Raw genomic sequence first — 18,773 nt, 5'->3', positions numbered from 1 at the left:
ACGCCGCTATATTTTTAAAGCCTCGATAACCATAAATGAATCGCCGCAGAGGCCCCTGCTGCAATGCTGCTAGGGAGAGGTGGAACATTCGTTATGTAAAACTTTGTGATTAGTTAAATACTCCTGTCAAGTTTTATAGCTGCCCGTCGGACGAGTTCGGGATAAATTGCTCTGATTAACGTTTTAGGCGCACACTGAACTTGTTTACGCAAAATATATGTTCGGGGAAATTATTTATGAAATCCCACGTTATATTATTCGCTTATTTAATTTCAATATAAAAAAACAAAATGCAAACAAGATTTACATTCTAATTAGCTAAACATTTCTTTGCCGTAGATGCTGATATCTATTCCTCAGAACAGAATGTGGCTGTGATGTAATTGGTGGATGGAGCTGTGACATCATACTCCACTCAAACTGCATCATACCCAACACCGCCACCCTAATACACACGTTTTGCGCACGCATAGCCAACAAAAAGCCGGAAGCTGGGATGCTGGAGAGCCCGCTGGGACCTTTAATAACATTTTTTATTAGTTGGGGCATTTAAACCACAGTTTGTGCTCTTTGTGGAGTCTTTTTAGGAGATATTTGCTTTGAATGACGTTCCTTGGCTTCTAAAACCAGTATTACTAGTTATTCCTCTGCCCTGAATTCACCTCGCTTCTCCATACGTCACCCCCCCCCCATACTAAGAACCAATCAGCTTCCATTAACCAGGAGGAGAAGTTTAATGGGGGAGGGGTTATAATAAAATACCGCGAACAGGAAGTTTAATTTGCTGCTCCTATTCTACACGCGCAAATTCAGGCTTTTGGTGCAAACGTTTACTGCTTAAGACCATAACATTCATTCATTCGGGGTAAAATGAATATATTTGGAGGAAAAAAACAATTCTTTAAGGGGCAAAAACAAGACGAAGGGAGCCCAATACGTCCGGATTGGAGGAAAAGAAGAAAGAGGGGACACGATGGAAACATTTAAATACTTAAAAGGGATTTAAGTTTACATTATTACAGAAAAGTAACTCCGAACTTGTACTCCAAACGCCTACTTTCTCTACCCTTTGGAATTAAATGTGAAATGATTTTACATAATTAAAAAATTCAAATATTTAATTTCCACTCCAAATTTTTGATTTCTGATGGGATCCTTAAAAAAAAGCGTATTCTTTTAATTAACAACGTAGCAAAAAAGCTCAGGAGGAGGGGAGTAGACGGAGGTTATTAACCCGCGGACCTGACCATAGAAATACGGAATACGTTTTTGGAACGCAAATTTGCAACGTTTCACTTATAATTTCATTTCTGCTTGTATCTGGCTATTCCTAATTGCTGTTCCCTTTTGAAATCGAAGCATATATAACATATTAAGAATTGCAAACTTCCACCACCTGGTGTCAAAATTTGCTGAATTTTCCGCTGACTTAAAATTTATTTAATTATATTTATTTATTTTTTTTATTTTTTTTTTAAATGTATATAAAGAAAATTGTCCTACGGGGAGGAAAAAAATAATAAAGGTGTTTGAAAGGTAATGCAAATATTATCCGTCTCATCTTTTTTTCTTGCAGCCAGATACAAACAGGGACACATTAAGGAATTTGTAATAACTTTAAATGCGCGGATATATTTATTCTGAAATAATCTAGGAGATATTTAAAGACGCCGGCGTAAAGTTTTAACCGTACAAATCGCTGCGACTGCAACTATTCAAAGTTTTCACGAGCTCTGGAATTCTTTATACGAGGAATATCAAATGTATTACAAAAAAAAATCAGACGGCAGCTTATTTTATTAATTAAAACAGTTTTTACATAAGGGCAAAAATCTACTAGCCATTTGTATGAGTTCTCGCTCTGTTATCCAAGCCCAATCTACTAGACTAACACCCCGACTCCTTATCGTATTGCCTGTTGGGAAACAATAGAATGGCTCAGTCTTAATAACCCAGGCGGACTCTCTGACTAATGAAAGTCTATGGAGGAACGGACTTCATGTCAATTTTGGTGGACAAGGCACAAATCTCATGGGATAAGCTGAAGGAGGTTACTTCCCCCGCAATCTCGATATTAGAGGCTATTATACGCCCCCGTCGACAATTTTTCATAGGAAGCTAAAGAAAATTGAAATTTAGACTCTACCGCGGAGCGAGACATTTGTAACCCCTAGGAAAGTGAGTTATTTGTGAACCGTTTCATCTTCAAACAGCTGGTCGGGACAGTGAAAAGCCATCATAAGTGCGTCATTACCCGAACGCAGATGACCTTATTTAATTTTTTGGGGCTTTCGTGCCCAGCGTCGTTTATTTCCACGGCTGGAATCGCCGGTCTTAAAATAGGAATATCTCAGTTGTAACCAGCGGTGGGTAGAATTTGTGAAAAGTATTTCATTGTAAGTGACGTCAAGGGGGGGGGGGGGCGGTCATTAAATCTGACTTTCAGCCAACGTTGGTGTTTGAAACATAAGTGCTACTTGGCTGTGAGAAGTGGAATTAGTCTTGAAGAGCTGAGATGATACCGTGGCACCATATGCAAATCACTCAAAAGAGAACTCATTTGCATATGGTGTCTCACTGAGCTTTACAAATGGTGAGGACACAATCTAGGGCAATTAATATTGAGACGCTCCTTCAGTCTACTTCTGGAGTTGAAGAGGGTCTGGCCAGCCACCAAGTGGATCTGTAGGATTGCAGGATCTGGGAATATATATGTGCCACACGTAAAAAGATTAAAGTAACGTTTTAGATGGCAACCACGGTAAACCAGTGACCAAACATGGCCGACATTTGGTCTACAAACCAAGAACGAGCAGAGTTGTTCTTCAACTTTACTTAAAGCGTTCTCCGGAAGTTCTCTGAGTCAAGGACTATAAAGAGCGTACCAAAGCCACCTCGAACAAACTGTGTCCTTCACAAGCATTCTAAAACAGGACTTTTGTGTTTGACCAAAATTTTGGAAAATGTCATCAAACGCAACGTTAGTGTTCTTTATAATAATCACAAGTTATTATTACTATTATCTGCTATTTATGCAGCGCCCCAAAATTTCCACAGAGCGTCCACAGAGGTCTGACAATGAAGATAAAGAAGAACCGATACATTAGGGAAAGAGGGCCCGGCTCGGGAGCTTACAATCTACGCTTATAACAAGTCTACGCGTCACATGCTTGCTTTACTGTTAACGTTTGTTACAAATGTTAATCTTGTTCCAGATTCCCTTCCGAGATGCTAATAAATTCCTCGCACTCTTCGTGTGATATTCTGATCTGCAACTTTTAATGTGGAACACAATTTGCTGGGTAGATCCGTTCTTACCTTGGTCACATCCTAATATGCATCGAATAAAGAAGTCTTACTGCGCATGACCTACTCAGTCGGCTCCAGCGCTTCCCATTCCTATCGATTTCAATGGGAGCACTTTCCTGCCACTGATTGACAGCTTCAAGCAACCAATCAGTGGCCACAAATATCAGATGATAGAGGGAGAATGAAGATTTTGCCGCAGTGCTTTATTTTTTCTCTTTTTATTCCTACTTTCGGGAAAAAATGTATGCTTTAATATGCATTCTTCTGTATTAAGGGAGTCAGGGACATTCCACTGGAGCTTAGAAATTAAACACTCAAAGAACGTTATTGCATCTGGGTATAAATTCATTTATTTTCTATATTAACAGGAATGCTTTAAAATAAGGTAAAACATGAAAATATTTTTCTGTCCTCTGTGTAGAAAATACATGAAAGTAAAAAAAAAAAACAAAAACGCAACTTTTCTCTAAACAATTCAAAGAACAATAAATGCTACAATGTATCTGGAAGCATGGAAACATAGAAGCGAAGTAAAGTGGCAGTGTATATATCAGACCCGGATCGTTCTACAGTACTCTGGATAGAAAAGTCTAATAAGTTAACAGCGTGGATCTTTTGGAAAGGGGGGGGGGGCGCGCGGTCACATGACATTGATAAGGAAGCGCCTAACAGCTTTTCAGATCCGGGGCTTCTCTATGGTGGTCTTCGCCCACGTCCTCCGGAGCCAACAGGCTGAGCGCGCTGGCCACTGGATGGGTCCAAGACGTTGTCTGAGTCACATGACTAAGAGGAGGAAGGAAACGTGGTTAATGATTGGTGGTAAAAAGCACAGGCCCCTCCTCTTAAGGGGAGGAAGAATTAAAAAGAGTTATAAAGAGGAATAATCGTGCTGATCACGATGACTTCCCCCACGTTATACGTACAAGGCGTTAGAGCCCCGCAGGCGTTAGAGCCCCGCAGGCGTTTGAGATCTCTGCATCTGAAGCACCTGTAACCCTGCAGCCCCACAGACTTACCAAAAACACATATTCACATAAGACAATGGCTAGAAGTGGATACCTGCCAAGTGTCCCTGTTTAGTTTGGCCAGTCCCTTTTGGGTCCCCAAACCCCTGTGTCTCTTTTTCTTTCCCCTGATGCCCCTCTTTTCTGGGAGCTCGGAATGTTTGCTGGGTATGAGGGTATGGCAGGCTTCTGCAGCCCTAAAAGCCCCGATCATGTGTATAGAAACAGCAGGGAATTGTCTCAAATCCTTCTAAATAAAAGTACGACGGTCAAGAAATAAAACTAAAAGAATTAGAAGAATCCAGCAGACGAGACGCCTTCACAAAACACAGCCCTACTGGGTGTCTGCTCTATTTTTATCTGTGTTAAACGTGACATTGAACTTGCCCCGGCCGAACATGATAGAACATCTGGCTGCCACATCCAATAAAGATTTCTTTGCAATATGTAACCCCCCCCCCCCCGTTTATTTATAGCCCTACGCGAGACGTGCGCTGAAAGGGCATCCGGTAATCAGGGCATTAAACTGCCCTTCAAAAGCAGGCAGTCAGGGGGACACACACACAACATAATAGTTTTATAAGTATTATGTCAAACCCATTTATTACTATGTACACCAAGAAGGTAGTAGATAAATGGAACAGTCTCCCAGCAGAGGTGGTAGAGGGTAATACAGTGAGGGTATTAAACACGCATGGGATAGACATACGGCTCCTGAATCTAAGACGAGACCAACGACTGATTAAGGTTTGAGTCGTTAAAGCAGGTAGTCTCTTGTAAGATTCTGTTTCTAATAGTTACATTTCTGGTACCGTTACAACACGCGTGCTAAAGTATAAATTATAAAAATATGACGTGCGGACATAATGCCGGTTATTAGGGACAGGACCCCGAGGAGAAGTGAAGTTATCTTCCATTGACTTGCAAACTTCTTTCGTGAATGTGGAATCGGTGACGTGCTGAGACCTCATTACTTTCCAACATGATCCAAACCTACGACTCCAAGTTACCGCGGAGTAAGGCGTCTGCCACTTCTACACTCTTATAATTAATGACTTGCACCTTCCCTAAACGATTCTCTTTTTTTATGCTTTTTTCATTTCAAGCTCAGGTATTTTCTTTACCACCAATCCTTCCAATCATTTTTTTAAATATAATTTTATTTTATATATATATATATATATATATATATATATATTATCAGATATGCAAACATTTAATTACATATTAATATAATATTATATTGGTAATTATAAAATTACATTATTATTATTATTATATCTATATTTAAAAAAAATTATATATTATATATCAATTATAGGATATATAATATATATAAATATATATACACATACATACAATAAAAATGTATATAAATAAAAACAAATGCAAATGGATAATCTATATAAATATATATATATATATATTTTTTAATACAATTTTATACATTTATATAAATGTATTATAGGATATATATAATATATATTTGATAGTATAGATTTATATATATTTTAAATTAATATATTTAATGCTCTGAGGATACAGGTAAGATTGAAGCAACTTTGTTCTTGCATGTAGGAGAGGCATCAAAAGTATCGTGGTGTCTTCAAATCCAAAACTACGTTCCTTCAGCTACTACTCTCGAGAATGAAAAATGAATCTTTTAAAGGTACAGATAAGGCAATAAGAAAACATCCCTGCAGACGTCTCCTGTCGTCCCGAGCCGCACGCATTTCCCTTTTTTTTTAAAAGTTTTTTTTATATAAATCTCTGAAGACCTAATTACTTGTTTGGAAAGCTGGTTTGGGGTGGGAGAGGCAGGATTCCTGCCGCACGCCTAAAAAATTAATTTATGGATAAAAAAAAAGAAGAAAATATCGTTTTATGCGGTCCAAATAAAAAAAAAAAGTTAAGAGATGGATATATGTCGGTAATTAACTGTTTGTAGGTCAGACGCGCAAAACTTTTATGTGTTGTATGCTTTACATACGCTGATTTAACTATACATTATACAGGGGTCGGCTCGCTGATTTAACTATACATTATACAGGGGGCCGTCTTGCTGTTTTAACTATACACTATACAGGGGGACGGCTTGCTGATTTAACTATACATTATACAGGGGTCGGCTCACTGAATTAACTATACATTATACAGGGGCCGGCTCGCTGATTTAACTATACATTATAAAGGGCCGGCTGGCTGATTTATCGATACATTATACAGGGGCCGGCTCGCTGATTTAACTATACATTATACAGGGGCCAGCTCGCTGATTTAACTATACATTATAAAGGGCCGACTCAGTCCTTCTTGCAAAAGATGCTACCTGGAGTCTACCCTTAATATTGCATAGTAGTGAGTTGAAATGTCTCCTTAAGCCCCATCCCATCTGTAAACTCATGGTTTAGTGAATAAACCCCTAAAGAGTTAACTGTTTTCATGTATTTCTTGGATAAAGGTACATCCTGATAGCTCAGCGCGTCTTACTATTTATTACAAAGTAAAATTTATATGAATAAAACAATAAATAAAAATCAAATTATGGAAATTTTGGTCAGCAAGAAAATGTGTTTTTTTTTCTTTTTCTTTTGGAAAAAAAAGAACGAATAACAAAAGAAATATATTCATGCGTCAGGAATAAAATTCTGGTTGTTAATAATGCAGAAGGCGAGCTTCCAAAACCACACGTAATACATGGAATGACACAAAACATGCTGGAATAAGAAATATTATATACACAACATACACAACTATTGGCTGTGAAGATGTAGAGGAAAAAAAAAAAGTCTTAAAAGGGACATTTTTGCCAAACACTAACTCTGACCACAAAAAGTTTCATTAAATAGTATGAGATCGGGTTGTGGAAATCTAAAATTTTGCATGAAAGTGAAGCTCCGGGAGAAAATGTCCAAACGCTGCCGTGGCGTTGGACGCTAATCCTCGGCGCAGGAGAGGTCAAGAGTCATAGAATTCTAAGATTGAGCTTTAATGTCATCCTGCGCCCCCTCGTGTGTTATTTTGCCAGCGCTGTCCCTAAAACGAAGGGGGTCTTTGCTTGCGGTGGGACAAACCCTACTAATTAACCCCGTGGTTCTGCTCTGATCAAACAATACATTATTGTACATTTTTTTGGGGGGGGGGGGGCAGGGAAACTCGCACAGCAGGACGATGTTGGAAAGAGTTAACGGAAAATCAAATTGCTTTCGGAAGCGAACGGTGGAGAGAAGCGAGCGGTGGCTTTGCGAGCCGTGCCATCTTTTAAAGGCTGCCTGGGGTTCATTTGATTGTAATTATGTGAGAAAAAGGAGCGTTTTAGGACAGGGACGGAAAAAAAAAACGTAAATGGGAGACGGCGAATAGGGGAAAATAATGAGTAGGAATCAGTGGGACGCAGGTGTTTGTATGATTTGTTTGTTAATATGGAAGAAGCAAAAATAATCACAAATGAGCACTCCCCCCCCCCAAGAACGATAAAATAGTTTTGGAAAACAGAGAGAGGGAGAGAGAGAGAAGGAGAGAGAAGGAGAGAGGGAGAGAGCGCAGGGCTGACAGGAGGGCCAATCCCATGGGAAAACTAACCCCCAGCATTGTGTTCAGTAATAACCCCCCCAGCGCTGTATACAGTAATATAACCCCCAGCACTGTATACAGTAATATAACCCCCCCAGCTCTGTATACAGTAATATAACCCCCAGCGCTGTATACAGTAATATAACCCCCAGCGCTGTATACAGTAATATAACCCCCAGCGCTGTATACCGTAATATAACCCCCCCAACGCTGTATACAGTCATATAACCCCCAGCGTTGTATACAGTAATATAACCCCCAGCGCTGTATACAGTAATATAACCCCCAGCGCTGTATACAGTAATATAACCCCCCAGCGCTGTATACAGTCATATAACCCCCAGCGCTGTATACAGTAATATAACCCCCAGCGCTGTATACAGTAATATAACCCCCAGCGCTGTATACAGTAATATAACCCCCCAGCGCTGTATACAGTCATATAACCCCCAGCGCTGTATACAGTAATATAACCCCCAGCGCTGTATACAGTAATATAACCCCCCAGCGCTGTATACAGTCATATAACCCCCAGCGCTGTATACAGTAATATAACCCCCAGCGCTGTATACAGTAATATAACCCCCCAGCGCTGTATACAGTCATATAACCCCCCCATTCCGCCTTTACAGCAACTGAAAGTGTATAGAAGCCGAGACTGAACGACTCCCCACGTCCCCATCGTCTCTCCCTTGGAGAGCTCCTGTAATGCGCTCTCCGTCTCCTCACCTATTCCCCACCAGATGCCGTTTCAAATGCTTACTCTGCTTTATACAACCACTCACTTGATGAAGTACTTGATTCCATCTGCTGTGTAAGCTTCTTCCCAGCCGTACGGGAGGCCTGAGAACGAAAAGAGAAAAGCCTTTTATCAGAAAAAAAAAACCTTCCGAGAAACGCAAAGGGACGTCTATATTACATTACGTATCACATATAGACGTTAGAGGAGCGGAGAGAGATGGGAAGGGGGAGAGATTAGTTTAAATACATAAAAGGAGTCGTATAAAAAGGACGATTTCCGACAATCTTGGAAACCTCTAGACTGGTGCATTCGGATTCATAAGAATTGCAAATTTACACAATTGGGGTAAATTTGTCGATTCGACGAATCCACAAAACCGGAGGCCCGCCCCCCTCCCGCGAATTGGACGAAAGCGAAGCAAAGAGGTCAAAATTTTCATCCAACATGGGTCCGCATTCACTAACACTCCCTCACACACTCACTCTCGTACACTCTCTCTTACGCTCTCTAAATGTTTCCCTACCGGCCACTTCCTCTTCTGCTTTCGCCGATCATTTACGCATCTTCTATCTTCTCTTCTTTCTTCTGTCTTCAATCCTTAATCTTCTTTCTTCGTCCGCATCTTCACAGACATAACCCGCCAGTGACGTCCTCCCCGATCCTCCAATCGGGGATAGGGAGAGAACGAACCAAATACAAGTGTAAAATTGGACGCTATCTAGACCTTCAGCCCACCAGGAGGCAAAGTTGACTGCCGTCCTCTCCCTCAAGGAGTCCGTAGGGTTTACACAACGCTAACCTACACCTAACCTTTCCCGAGCTCCGTCGGCGAGGCGCGGCGATATACATCAGGACTCATCCCGGGGGGGCTAAGGCTAATTGTCTCCTGCTGGCCAGGACTTCCAGCCACGTAGGAGGCCATTCTATAGGAGATACAAGAAAGCGCAAGCCTCCTGCTTATCTCCAAACACCGCGTGACGGAAGAAGCAGCAATTAAAGCGTTATTGGGGTCGAGTAACGATATGAAATTAATTAGCACGGGGATGTTCTGACCAGCAGAAAGTCCCTAGATGTCTACGATGTCGAAACCGCAACCCAAAAGAGTTTCTCGCACCTATAGCAGTGGGTATAACGAATACAATCCGGTTTTGTAAAAAGTAATTCATGTTAAATGTTTCCACTGCAATTAATGAGAATATCATGGCTTTTGAAGATAGTTGGAGCCACATAGATAAAAAAACTTGGGCAAATAGAACATTATCCAATAGAACGTATATCTTAGTAAATATGGGCTTTAAATGGTTCCGGGTTGTTTTTCCCCAGAGGAACAGAACTAAATTTTATGCTCAATACATCTTTTTGCAACTACGACAACTAAAAACTTGAGTTTTGGTGGTTTAAATGCTCCCTCTCTCCCCCATCCTCAAAAGAGTGAAAAAGGACGAGTTCTTTAAAACTAGAACAGATGGACGGTTATTACCGTAGCCCTCAAAAGAGTGGAAAAAAGACAAGTTCTTTAAAAAGTAGAACAGGCGGACGGTTATTATTGTAATGCCGTAAACGAGTCTTCTTCATTCACAAGATCTCAGCAGAACGCCCCCCACCGACTAATCAATACAGCCTTCGTTAGAGACGGCATAAACCGACTGTAATGACGGCGGGACGTTCCAGCCTTTCAGCGGCTTCATTCATTTGTGCGAAGACGGAAATAACAGGCGGGGGCTGCTGTTCCTCGTTTAAAGGCAACAATGGGCGAGGAAGATCTGGGTTAGGCTTCGGACGGCTGACACAATTCTCTTCCGCGGCATGAATGGCGAGAGGAGCGTACGCGAGCGCTGATGCTTTTATGTGAATTATTATTACCGGGGGGGGTAATAATAAATAGTCAAGAAAAGGTTTATGTAGGGCTACTGAACGTATCACAGCGACCTGTTACCGAGACGACAAAACGAAAAAGAAAAATGGTGGAAAAAGCCGGAATTTTACCAAGCCTGGATGAGAACTCCTGTGTTCCAATGGCCCTTTATCACTCCCATCACTCCTGTGTTCCAATGGCCCTTTATCACTCCCATCACTCCTGTGTTCCAATGGCCCTTTATCACTCCCATCACTCCAGTGTTCCAATGGCCCTTTATCACTCCCATCACTCCTGTGTTCCAATGGCCCTTTATCACTCCCATCACTCCTGTGTTCCAATGGCCCTTTATCACTCCCATCACTCCTGTGTTCCAATGGCCCTTTATCACTCCCATCACTCCTGTGTTCCAATGGCCCTTTATCACTCCCATCACTCCTGTGTTCCATTGGCCATTTATCACTCCCATCACTCCTGTGTTCCAATGGTCCTTTATCACTCCCATGTTCCAATGGCCCTTTATCACTCCCATCACTCCTGTGTTCCAATGGTCCTTTATCACTCCCATCACTCCTGTGTTCCAATGGCCCTTTATCACTCCCATCACTCCTGTGTTCCGATGGCACGTTGTGTTTGCTGATCCAATGTTCATGAAAGTTACTTTAAAACAGAAACATAGAATCTGCCGGCCGTATTCGGCCCCTGTCTAGTAAAAGCAGCAGTCCTTGGTCTCGTCTTAGATTCAGGAGCCATAAAGCCTTAAAAAGCACTAACTCTATTGAATTATGCCAAAAAACATCGCTTTACATCGCCATGGAAACAATTGAGTCTGACACGGACGATGGGGAAGAGGTTGTTCTGTTTGTTTCCATGCTCGGTATTCAACCTTCAAACGCTCGTGAAAATTAATGACTTTATCACACAAGAATATATAAAAAAAAAAAAAATACACAAATATATTTATAAAAATAGCAGAAAATCTGTAAGCCGCATTTTATTTTAAACGACTGAGGATTGAATCTGGTAACACAAGCTTAACGTGAAGTTATACAAGGCCTGACGGCAAAGTAGCGACCCCGGCAAACCCGCCACAATTCGCAGCCTTGAAAGAGGGAGAAACTAAAATAACGATTTTTTTTATATAACACGACATGAATATATATAGATAAATATAAATATATATATATAACCCTCTATTCTTTAAAACCTCTTATGAAAATGAATATAAAAAGTTTAATTGCTGCACTGCTTGCACTTCAGGAGCGAGGTCGCCCGTCACCCATGCAAGGTGAGAATCTACTTCTTTCTACCATAACTAGTGGACGTGTCTATTTGACACTTAAGGAGTTAATACGTGGCTGAGCGGCGCAGGTGTTGCATGGGACCCTGGGTCATCGGTGAATATCGTCTCCAGAAACGAGATGTCCCCACGGCGCTAACGAGATCCGCCTCCCAGGAGGGTGTGTAATCGGCACAAGTGCAGCACAGTTTGGTAGATGTGCCGGGATTAGGTGCCCAGGGCGGCGATTAGTAAACGGTGTGGATTTCCGCGCCGTTACTTACACGCGCTCGGCAGGCTTAGGGCTTTCGGTGGCTTAAGAGAAACAGGACTGCTTGTTCAAGTAATCTTTTTTTCCTTCTTTTCAGAGCACTGATTTTTGGGACATCTCGTCCCGGACGAGCAGATTTAGGTGAAAAACACTGAAAAAGAAACGAAACTCGTAAACGCTCGGTGGGATTCGAGACGACGAGTGACGTTGTTGGTCCCAAACGAGAAGGTCTTGTTGTAAAGAACGGACAGTCGTAGAACTCATGTTGATACACAGTAGTCAGGTGGGGAGGTTTAAAAGCCCCCACCTCCTTTTTGGTAAAGGTGGAAAAGGGCAGAATCCGGGGGCTGGTAGCCATTGGCCAAAAGGACACGGGAGGTCCTCAGAGGCCACCTCAATTCCTCGTGTTATCCCGGACGGGGTTTCATCAGATATTGACCGATTCTGGGCGTTTTTAAGAGACGTCACAAAGTTCTGCTTTACGTTTTTAACTTAAGGAAAGCAAACTTTCTAAAAGTTCTTTATGAACAATAATAATCGGGGGGGGGGGAGATGTTTCACTAATTTCCTTGAATTAAGATGCTTCTGCCAGCAAAAAAAACGCTACGGCGGAGGATTTTTAGTGGAAGCTGCGCGTCCGAGAGCTCAAATCAGCCTCGCAAGCAACACTCGGAGCTGTAATTCACCCGATAATGCGATCTGACGGCCCCGGGGAGCCACGCTGAAACCGCATCCTTCTGCGACCTAGTTCTTACTCAAAACAAAGTGCGCTTAGAAGAAAAAAAAAAAAGATTATATTTCATTTAGTTTAGAGCTTTTTTTTTTTATTTTATTTTATTTTTTTGCTGAATTATGAAAAGTCGGGTGGAGTCTCGACTGGATTTATGGGGCAGAAACCGGGGGAAGGGACGTTTGGGACTACCCGGGTTCGAGGAGAGAAAGAGGTCAATTAGTGCTTACATCAGCTTTCGGTGTAACGAGAACTCGCTTGATCATAGAACGTAACGTACAAAAGGGTTTTCATAGAAAAATACAGGATTAAGGGTCTTACTGGAAAGCGCTTAGTAAAAATAAAAAAAATCTGTGTTATTAAATGTTTCGGGGGGCAGCTAGAGGGGCGAGGGCCACGAAACCATTAAAAAGGTCTTGGTGGCGGAAGGGTTATAAAGTTCCGGTCCACTTAACTGATTGGGACTCCAATCAATATGTGGCCCACGGACCCCTGATGGTCACATGACACTTTAAAGTGTCCTCTGGATGATTCTAAACAAGAACCTCGGGTTTAGTAAGACATTATTTCTCTTAAACACATTTGTTAACTGAATGGAGTAGTTGTTAGTGCTTGATGTCCCCCCCACGCGTAGTGCTGGAGGTCCGTGGGCCTGGAATACTATTTTTCACATGGACTCTGCAAATTTTTTGTCAAACACCGGGCCGCGTCCAGCGAACGTTCCCCCCCGGGACATTTCACGGCTGCCCTTAGGGTAAGACGCGGGAGGTAACAGAGAGCTGGCGTCTAACGCGAGAATGTTTACGCCTGTAAACAAAAGGAACCTCTTCTAAAAAGCGTATTGTTGTTATTTTCTGAACATCTGTTCTGTATTTTGATAATTAAATATCGCAATAACGAGGAGGTCCTTTGGGCACGGAAATATTTGAGTCTATTGTTTAATTTTTGTAACGTTATATACAGAACCCGGGTAAAGGATGAGGCTGGCGGGGTAATAGCCGATACATACCCCATTCGCGGCATAGAATTGGCAGAATACCCCGTCGTTAGGCTTTATTTAATACGGTTGCTGAATGGAACGATGTGACCGGTCCCCGGCAAGCTTTGTATTGAAGAGCGGAAGGGAATGTGGAATCACAAAAGTCTATTGTGGATCTGGCCTTATTCTGCCACTTAACAGTCTTCAAGTTTAACAAGCGGTTACATAATAACAATTGTGATACCTTCATAGAATATTGACTCCCCCCCCCAGGTTTTCCGATACTCCTGTCACTCACGATGCCCTCATTGACACCCTCCAGGCGGCTGCTAATCTCATTATGTCAGGGAAATGGGACACATCGTTGTTTGAGGTCCCCACCTTCTCCTTCGCTCCTTCAAGTGGGGTGGGAAGGCCGGTGTCGTCGGTGTCTTACAACCCAAACCCGACGCTGACCGAGTAGTCCCAGACCTTGCCACGAGTTAAATATTTAGAATGTTAAAATGTTAACACGGGGGTGCGTTCTGCCAAGGGGTATCATGGGGAGAAATATCGGTCACAGGGTTTTATTCACTAAGGCAGACACAACGGGCTTTAAGTGGCCATGTTTTTTTTTGTAAGCAGCCATTTTCCCAAGTATTGGCCCTAAAAATCTATAGGACTTAGTTAAAGAAGAATGACGAGCTGCCGCTACATCGTTATCTCAGCGTAACATGAGGCGGCCCCCCCCAGGCTTTAAAGCGCGAGCATGAAATGCAATTATTTACAGGGGCATAAAACTCACAGTCCACTTCGATGATGGAACGCACGGATCTTGCGAGTTCCTTTGCTTCTGTTGCGAGGGCTGCCGCGAGTCCGCGTCTGTTTGCGCCCAGCCTCGACAGCTGAGATGGAAACGCAGGAATCCGTTCGCTGGAGCGGCCACAAACAAAAATAATGGTCAATGGGATATGTTCCGTTAAAACAGAAAATACAATGCTGGGTGATGTCATTTTTTATGTCACCAGCGTCACATATGACACAATTCAATGTTATCCTCCAAACACAACGTGTATTTTCTAGGTTTTGAATTACTTTGATCCTTCCCTCTCCCAGGATATTGTCCGGCCACCAATACAAAGCAAGGGTAATACGTGGGAGTCTGAAACCCCACCTGCCCCGCCGTGAAGAAGAAACGTGGCGTTACTTACCAGAGGTTTAACGTGGAGCTCGTATCGTCGGCCAGTAATTCAGGGACACTCTGCGTGCAAAAAAGACAGAACAAATATTGACTTAATGTAATAAACTGATTCCTGGCAATTAATCATTTACCTGCGAAAGATAATGTAAAGGTAAAATGTTTGATTCATAGAAACGCTTCCTCTGTTCTTAGTTGACAACTCCTGTCACCCTCAGCCGAGCTACATCTAGAAGAAAGCCAGACTAATGGAAATACCACTGGGTGTGTCTAAAACTAAACATATAATATATATATATATATATATATATATATATATACACACGTACCTGATGGGTAACAAGCGCCTTTTATATACGTTAGATACCCCCCCCATGCGCTGTAACGGGGGGGCAGGATAGATAGGGGGTTAAAAAAACTAACTAACTAACCTCAACAAACTGGAGCAGCTTTTCCGTGGACACTTCAAAGGTTTTTCTCGCCAGCTCGGATTTGCGCAGCTGGCAGCCGAGGACGGTGATTCGCCGCTTCAGATCCTGCGCGTTGTCCTGCGGTTTAATGGACGGGGCTCCGGTTTAGTGATGTTTATTCATACATCTTCCAAACGAGACAATACGACTAAAACGGCCAAGGAGGGGCATTTCTGTTTCAGTGGGTGTGGTCAGAAGAGGGGCAAGGGGAAGGGCTTAATATGGCTTTGTGCCCTATTGATACCGGTTTATATATCAGCTTTATACACGGTTTCATTTATTAACCCATATCCTGCTGTTTCTATACACATTATTATTATCTTTTATTTATATAGCGCCAACGGTTTACGCAGCGCTCAATACAATACATATACTCAAGGGATATGACAAGACGAGACTAAGACAAACCGATACATTAGGTGGAGAGAGCCCGGCTCGCAAGCTTACAATATCAGGGCTTTTAGGGCCGTAGAACCCTGCGATACCCTCATACCCAGCAAACATTCTGACCTCCTAGAAAATCAAGGGAGGAAGGAGGAGCGTCGGGAGATTAAGTGGTTTATTTGCGTGTTCTTGAAGAACTGATTGATTTGTAGACCTCATAAGGAGGACATATTTGGCTGGTCTGGCGTGAGGCCGATCGGCAAAATGTAATAACGTGCGTTGGGCATCTCACGCCACGACACCATTACTCTCACTGAAGAGCCTTCCTAGGTGGCTGCGCTTCCCAAGTCTCCATTACTTATTTATCTCGGCAAAGGCTTTCATCGGAACAATTTGTACCGGTGAAATATTTAAGACGCGGGGGTTTTTTGAGGACGCAGAGTATCTGCCCTTCAGAGCCGCTTTCCAGGCTACAGACGCACAGTGAAAACACAGAAATCCCCGGTAAACGTCACGACTACTAACCAAAAGGCAGTCAGGCGATAATTTAAGTTATTTACTATACTATACGTGGAACCCAAAATGGTATAGAATATAGAAAATGAACAGATTTAAACCATAAATCATCATCCAGCCTCATCTAATAAATGAAAATATTGTAACTATAGCAACAATTGCTACTTATTAATATAATTATTATTATTAATGATTTTTATTATTATATTTCTTTTTATTATTGTTATATTTATTAATATATTTATTTGTATTATTAGTATTATTATTTTATTTTTATTCATTATATTTATTATATTTTTTATTTTTTTTATTTATTATTATATATCGTGACTACATTTTTATATGTAATTTAAGAATTATATTATTATTATGAATTTGGAATACAAGATGCTCAAACGCCTAATGTCTCAACACAAGTACCGAAAGGTGGAAGCTATAAAGGAACAAGATGTTCTCGGCTGTCCTCGATTAATTTAATTATTGAATTACGTCACGGAATGCTGAAGCAGCTCAGATGTGTTTGATAAAGTGAACCGTAAAGTCCAAGCCAACCGCACGGTCATATTCGTGACCCCCTGTTCCGCAGGAGGGTATTTGGAATTCTCGGGGCAAAAAAACCCCAAAAAACCCAAAAAGAACCCCAAAACATATTCTATCGAAAAAGGGTTGTAATATCTGCATTGTCTCCCTCTCTGTGCATCAGTCGGAATACAGAATAATACTAAACAAACGGTGACCTACTTTACTGGAGCAGATAAAAAGAGAAGAGAAAATCGGGTCATGTGACAGCTCCGAAGGAACCATGGTAACACGGGTTTGGGTGTGGGGGGGGGTTGTATATGGTTGACATGCTTACTTTGTTCTGGCCGGAGTGATCTGCCAGTTGAGCTCTCAGCTCCGCGATTTCGGCCTCCAAGAGGCGGATGACTTCCTCAAAGTCCATCTCCATGGCCCGTGCCTGTCTCTGGGCCACTTCGGCCAGGTGAATCCTGCTTCGTAGGGCTCTGGCCTCCTCCACCGAAGCTTTGGCTTCCTGAAAGCCACAAAGTGATAAAAAAAACCATCACAATTGTCAACAGTGTTCCATAGAACGAGACAACAGATCGGCCCCCATTTGGCCCGTCTAGCCCCCAGTCTCTCCTGCTGTAACGACTCAAACCTTAATCAGACGTTGGATCTCGTCTTAGATCCAGGAGCCGTATGTCTATCCCATGCGTGTTTAAATTCCATCATTTGAGTTATATTTCTAATATTCTTGTAGATAATTAATGGTTAATAATAATTGATGTTTAATTTAATAATGATTGTCCTAGAATGTGCGACTATGAATTTATATATATATTTTATATGTTTTTTTTATACTTATTTCTCTTGTGGATCTAACATTTTTTAGTAAGAATTTTTATTAATATTTGCGTTGTTTTTTTTCTCATATGTATACATTCTTTCTTTGTTACATATATTTATTCTCATTTATAATTATATTACATTCATTTAGTCCATGGCCATGTTGACTATGTCTACTATCTCAGCAAACCCTGTCCGCAGAGATCATCACTAGTGGTCCACCTGCTTGAGGGAACCTCACCATTGTCTCCTCGCTGGACTCATCAGAGTCTTGAAAGACCTCAACCAGCGAGGGGGACAAGGTTGTGACCGGGTGATGACCTCCCATGTTGCTCTATAGCCCGTATGCACAAAACGACATCATTCTTGTGTCCAGCTAAACTCAGATGGAGAGGAACGCGCAGATACTTTGTCTCCCACAAAATACTCCCAGTGTTCCAGCGAAACAATTAGTCACCGTTAAAGTCAACGCAACTCAACAGACTTCATTAAACCTCAAATATAAAGTCTACTTTCGGCACTTAGGGTGCAAAACTATCCTATAAAGCCTCGTATTCGAATCTGCCTCATATATAAATCTGAGTTTATTAGATGCGGGGGGGGGGGGTGAGACCCCTAATATGAACAAGAAGAAAGTTAGAAGTTCAATCGCTCTCCGCCGGCCACAGAATAAGCTCCTTGTAAACACATTTATCGAGTTTCTGCGTGGTTTCTCTCATAGGCTTTAACAGCCATTTAAATGTGAGATATTGGAAGCTCGGGTCGGGTTTAATTTGACCCTTTTTAACACCGCAGATTCCCTTCGCATCGGGCGCCGAACACGACAATTGGACGGCGCTCGAACACGGAGAGCCTGCGGGTTATTGATGAAAGGGGAGAAGCACATCGTTTGCCGTGAGACTCAATTAGATCGAAGAGAAAATTGGAAATAAGTTGAGAGACTTTTAGACTTAAAGGAACAGCACAGCGTCCTCACTAAATAAGCGAGTAATAATAACTCACAATATATATATTTTTTTATATATATTTTCTATGGGTAAGGTCGCGGGCCGAGCCGTCTTTACCTCATCCGTACATCAGGGGAAAATATTCTAGTTGTAGATAATCAATGTTTAACAATAATTGATGTTTCATTTA

The 18,773-nt window shown here is 41.8% G+C and overlaps 1 protein-coding gene across 1 annotated transcript in view; it reads right to left on the bottom strand.

Annotated features, from left to right (window-relative positions):
• Positions 1 to 3,979: 3,979 nt before the first annotated feature.
• LOC149274801 (syntaxin-binding protein 4-like) overlaps positions 3,980 to 18,773 on the bottom strand; it is a gene marked incomplete at its 3' end in the record, with an annotated part of 26,867 nt that continues 12,073 nt past the window's right edge. Inside the window, exons 11-16 of the mRNA XM_089505282.1 lie at positions 17,146 to 17,322; positions 15,351 to 15,467; positions 14,933 to 14,982; positions 14,527 to 14,654; positions 8,672 to 8,729; positions 3,980 to 4,092 (exon numbers count right to left, since the gene is read on the bottom strand). Coding sequence (XP_089361408.1) covers positions 3,980 to 4,092; positions 8,672 to 8,729; positions 14,527 to 14,654; positions 14,933 to 14,982; positions 15,351 to 15,467; positions 17,146 to 17,322 — 643 coding nt within the window. The remainder of the gene's footprint in view (positions 4,093 to 8,671; positions 8,730 to 14,526; positions 14,655 to 14,932; positions 14,983 to 15,350; positions 15,468 to 17,145; positions 17,323 to 18,773) is intronic.

Source organism: Sceloporus occidentalis, unplaced genomic scaffold (genome assembly GCF_023333645.1).
Source record: "Sceloporus occidentalis isolate IW3139 unplaced genomic scaffold, rSceOcc1.0.p SCAF_321, whole genome shotgun sequence".
Taxonomy (NCBI): domain Eukaryota; kingdom Metazoa; phylum Chordata; class Lepidosauria; order Squamata; family Phrynosomatidae; genus Sceloporus; species Sceloporus occidentalis.
This window is presented reverse-complemented; position numbering and strand designations above follow the sequence as displayed.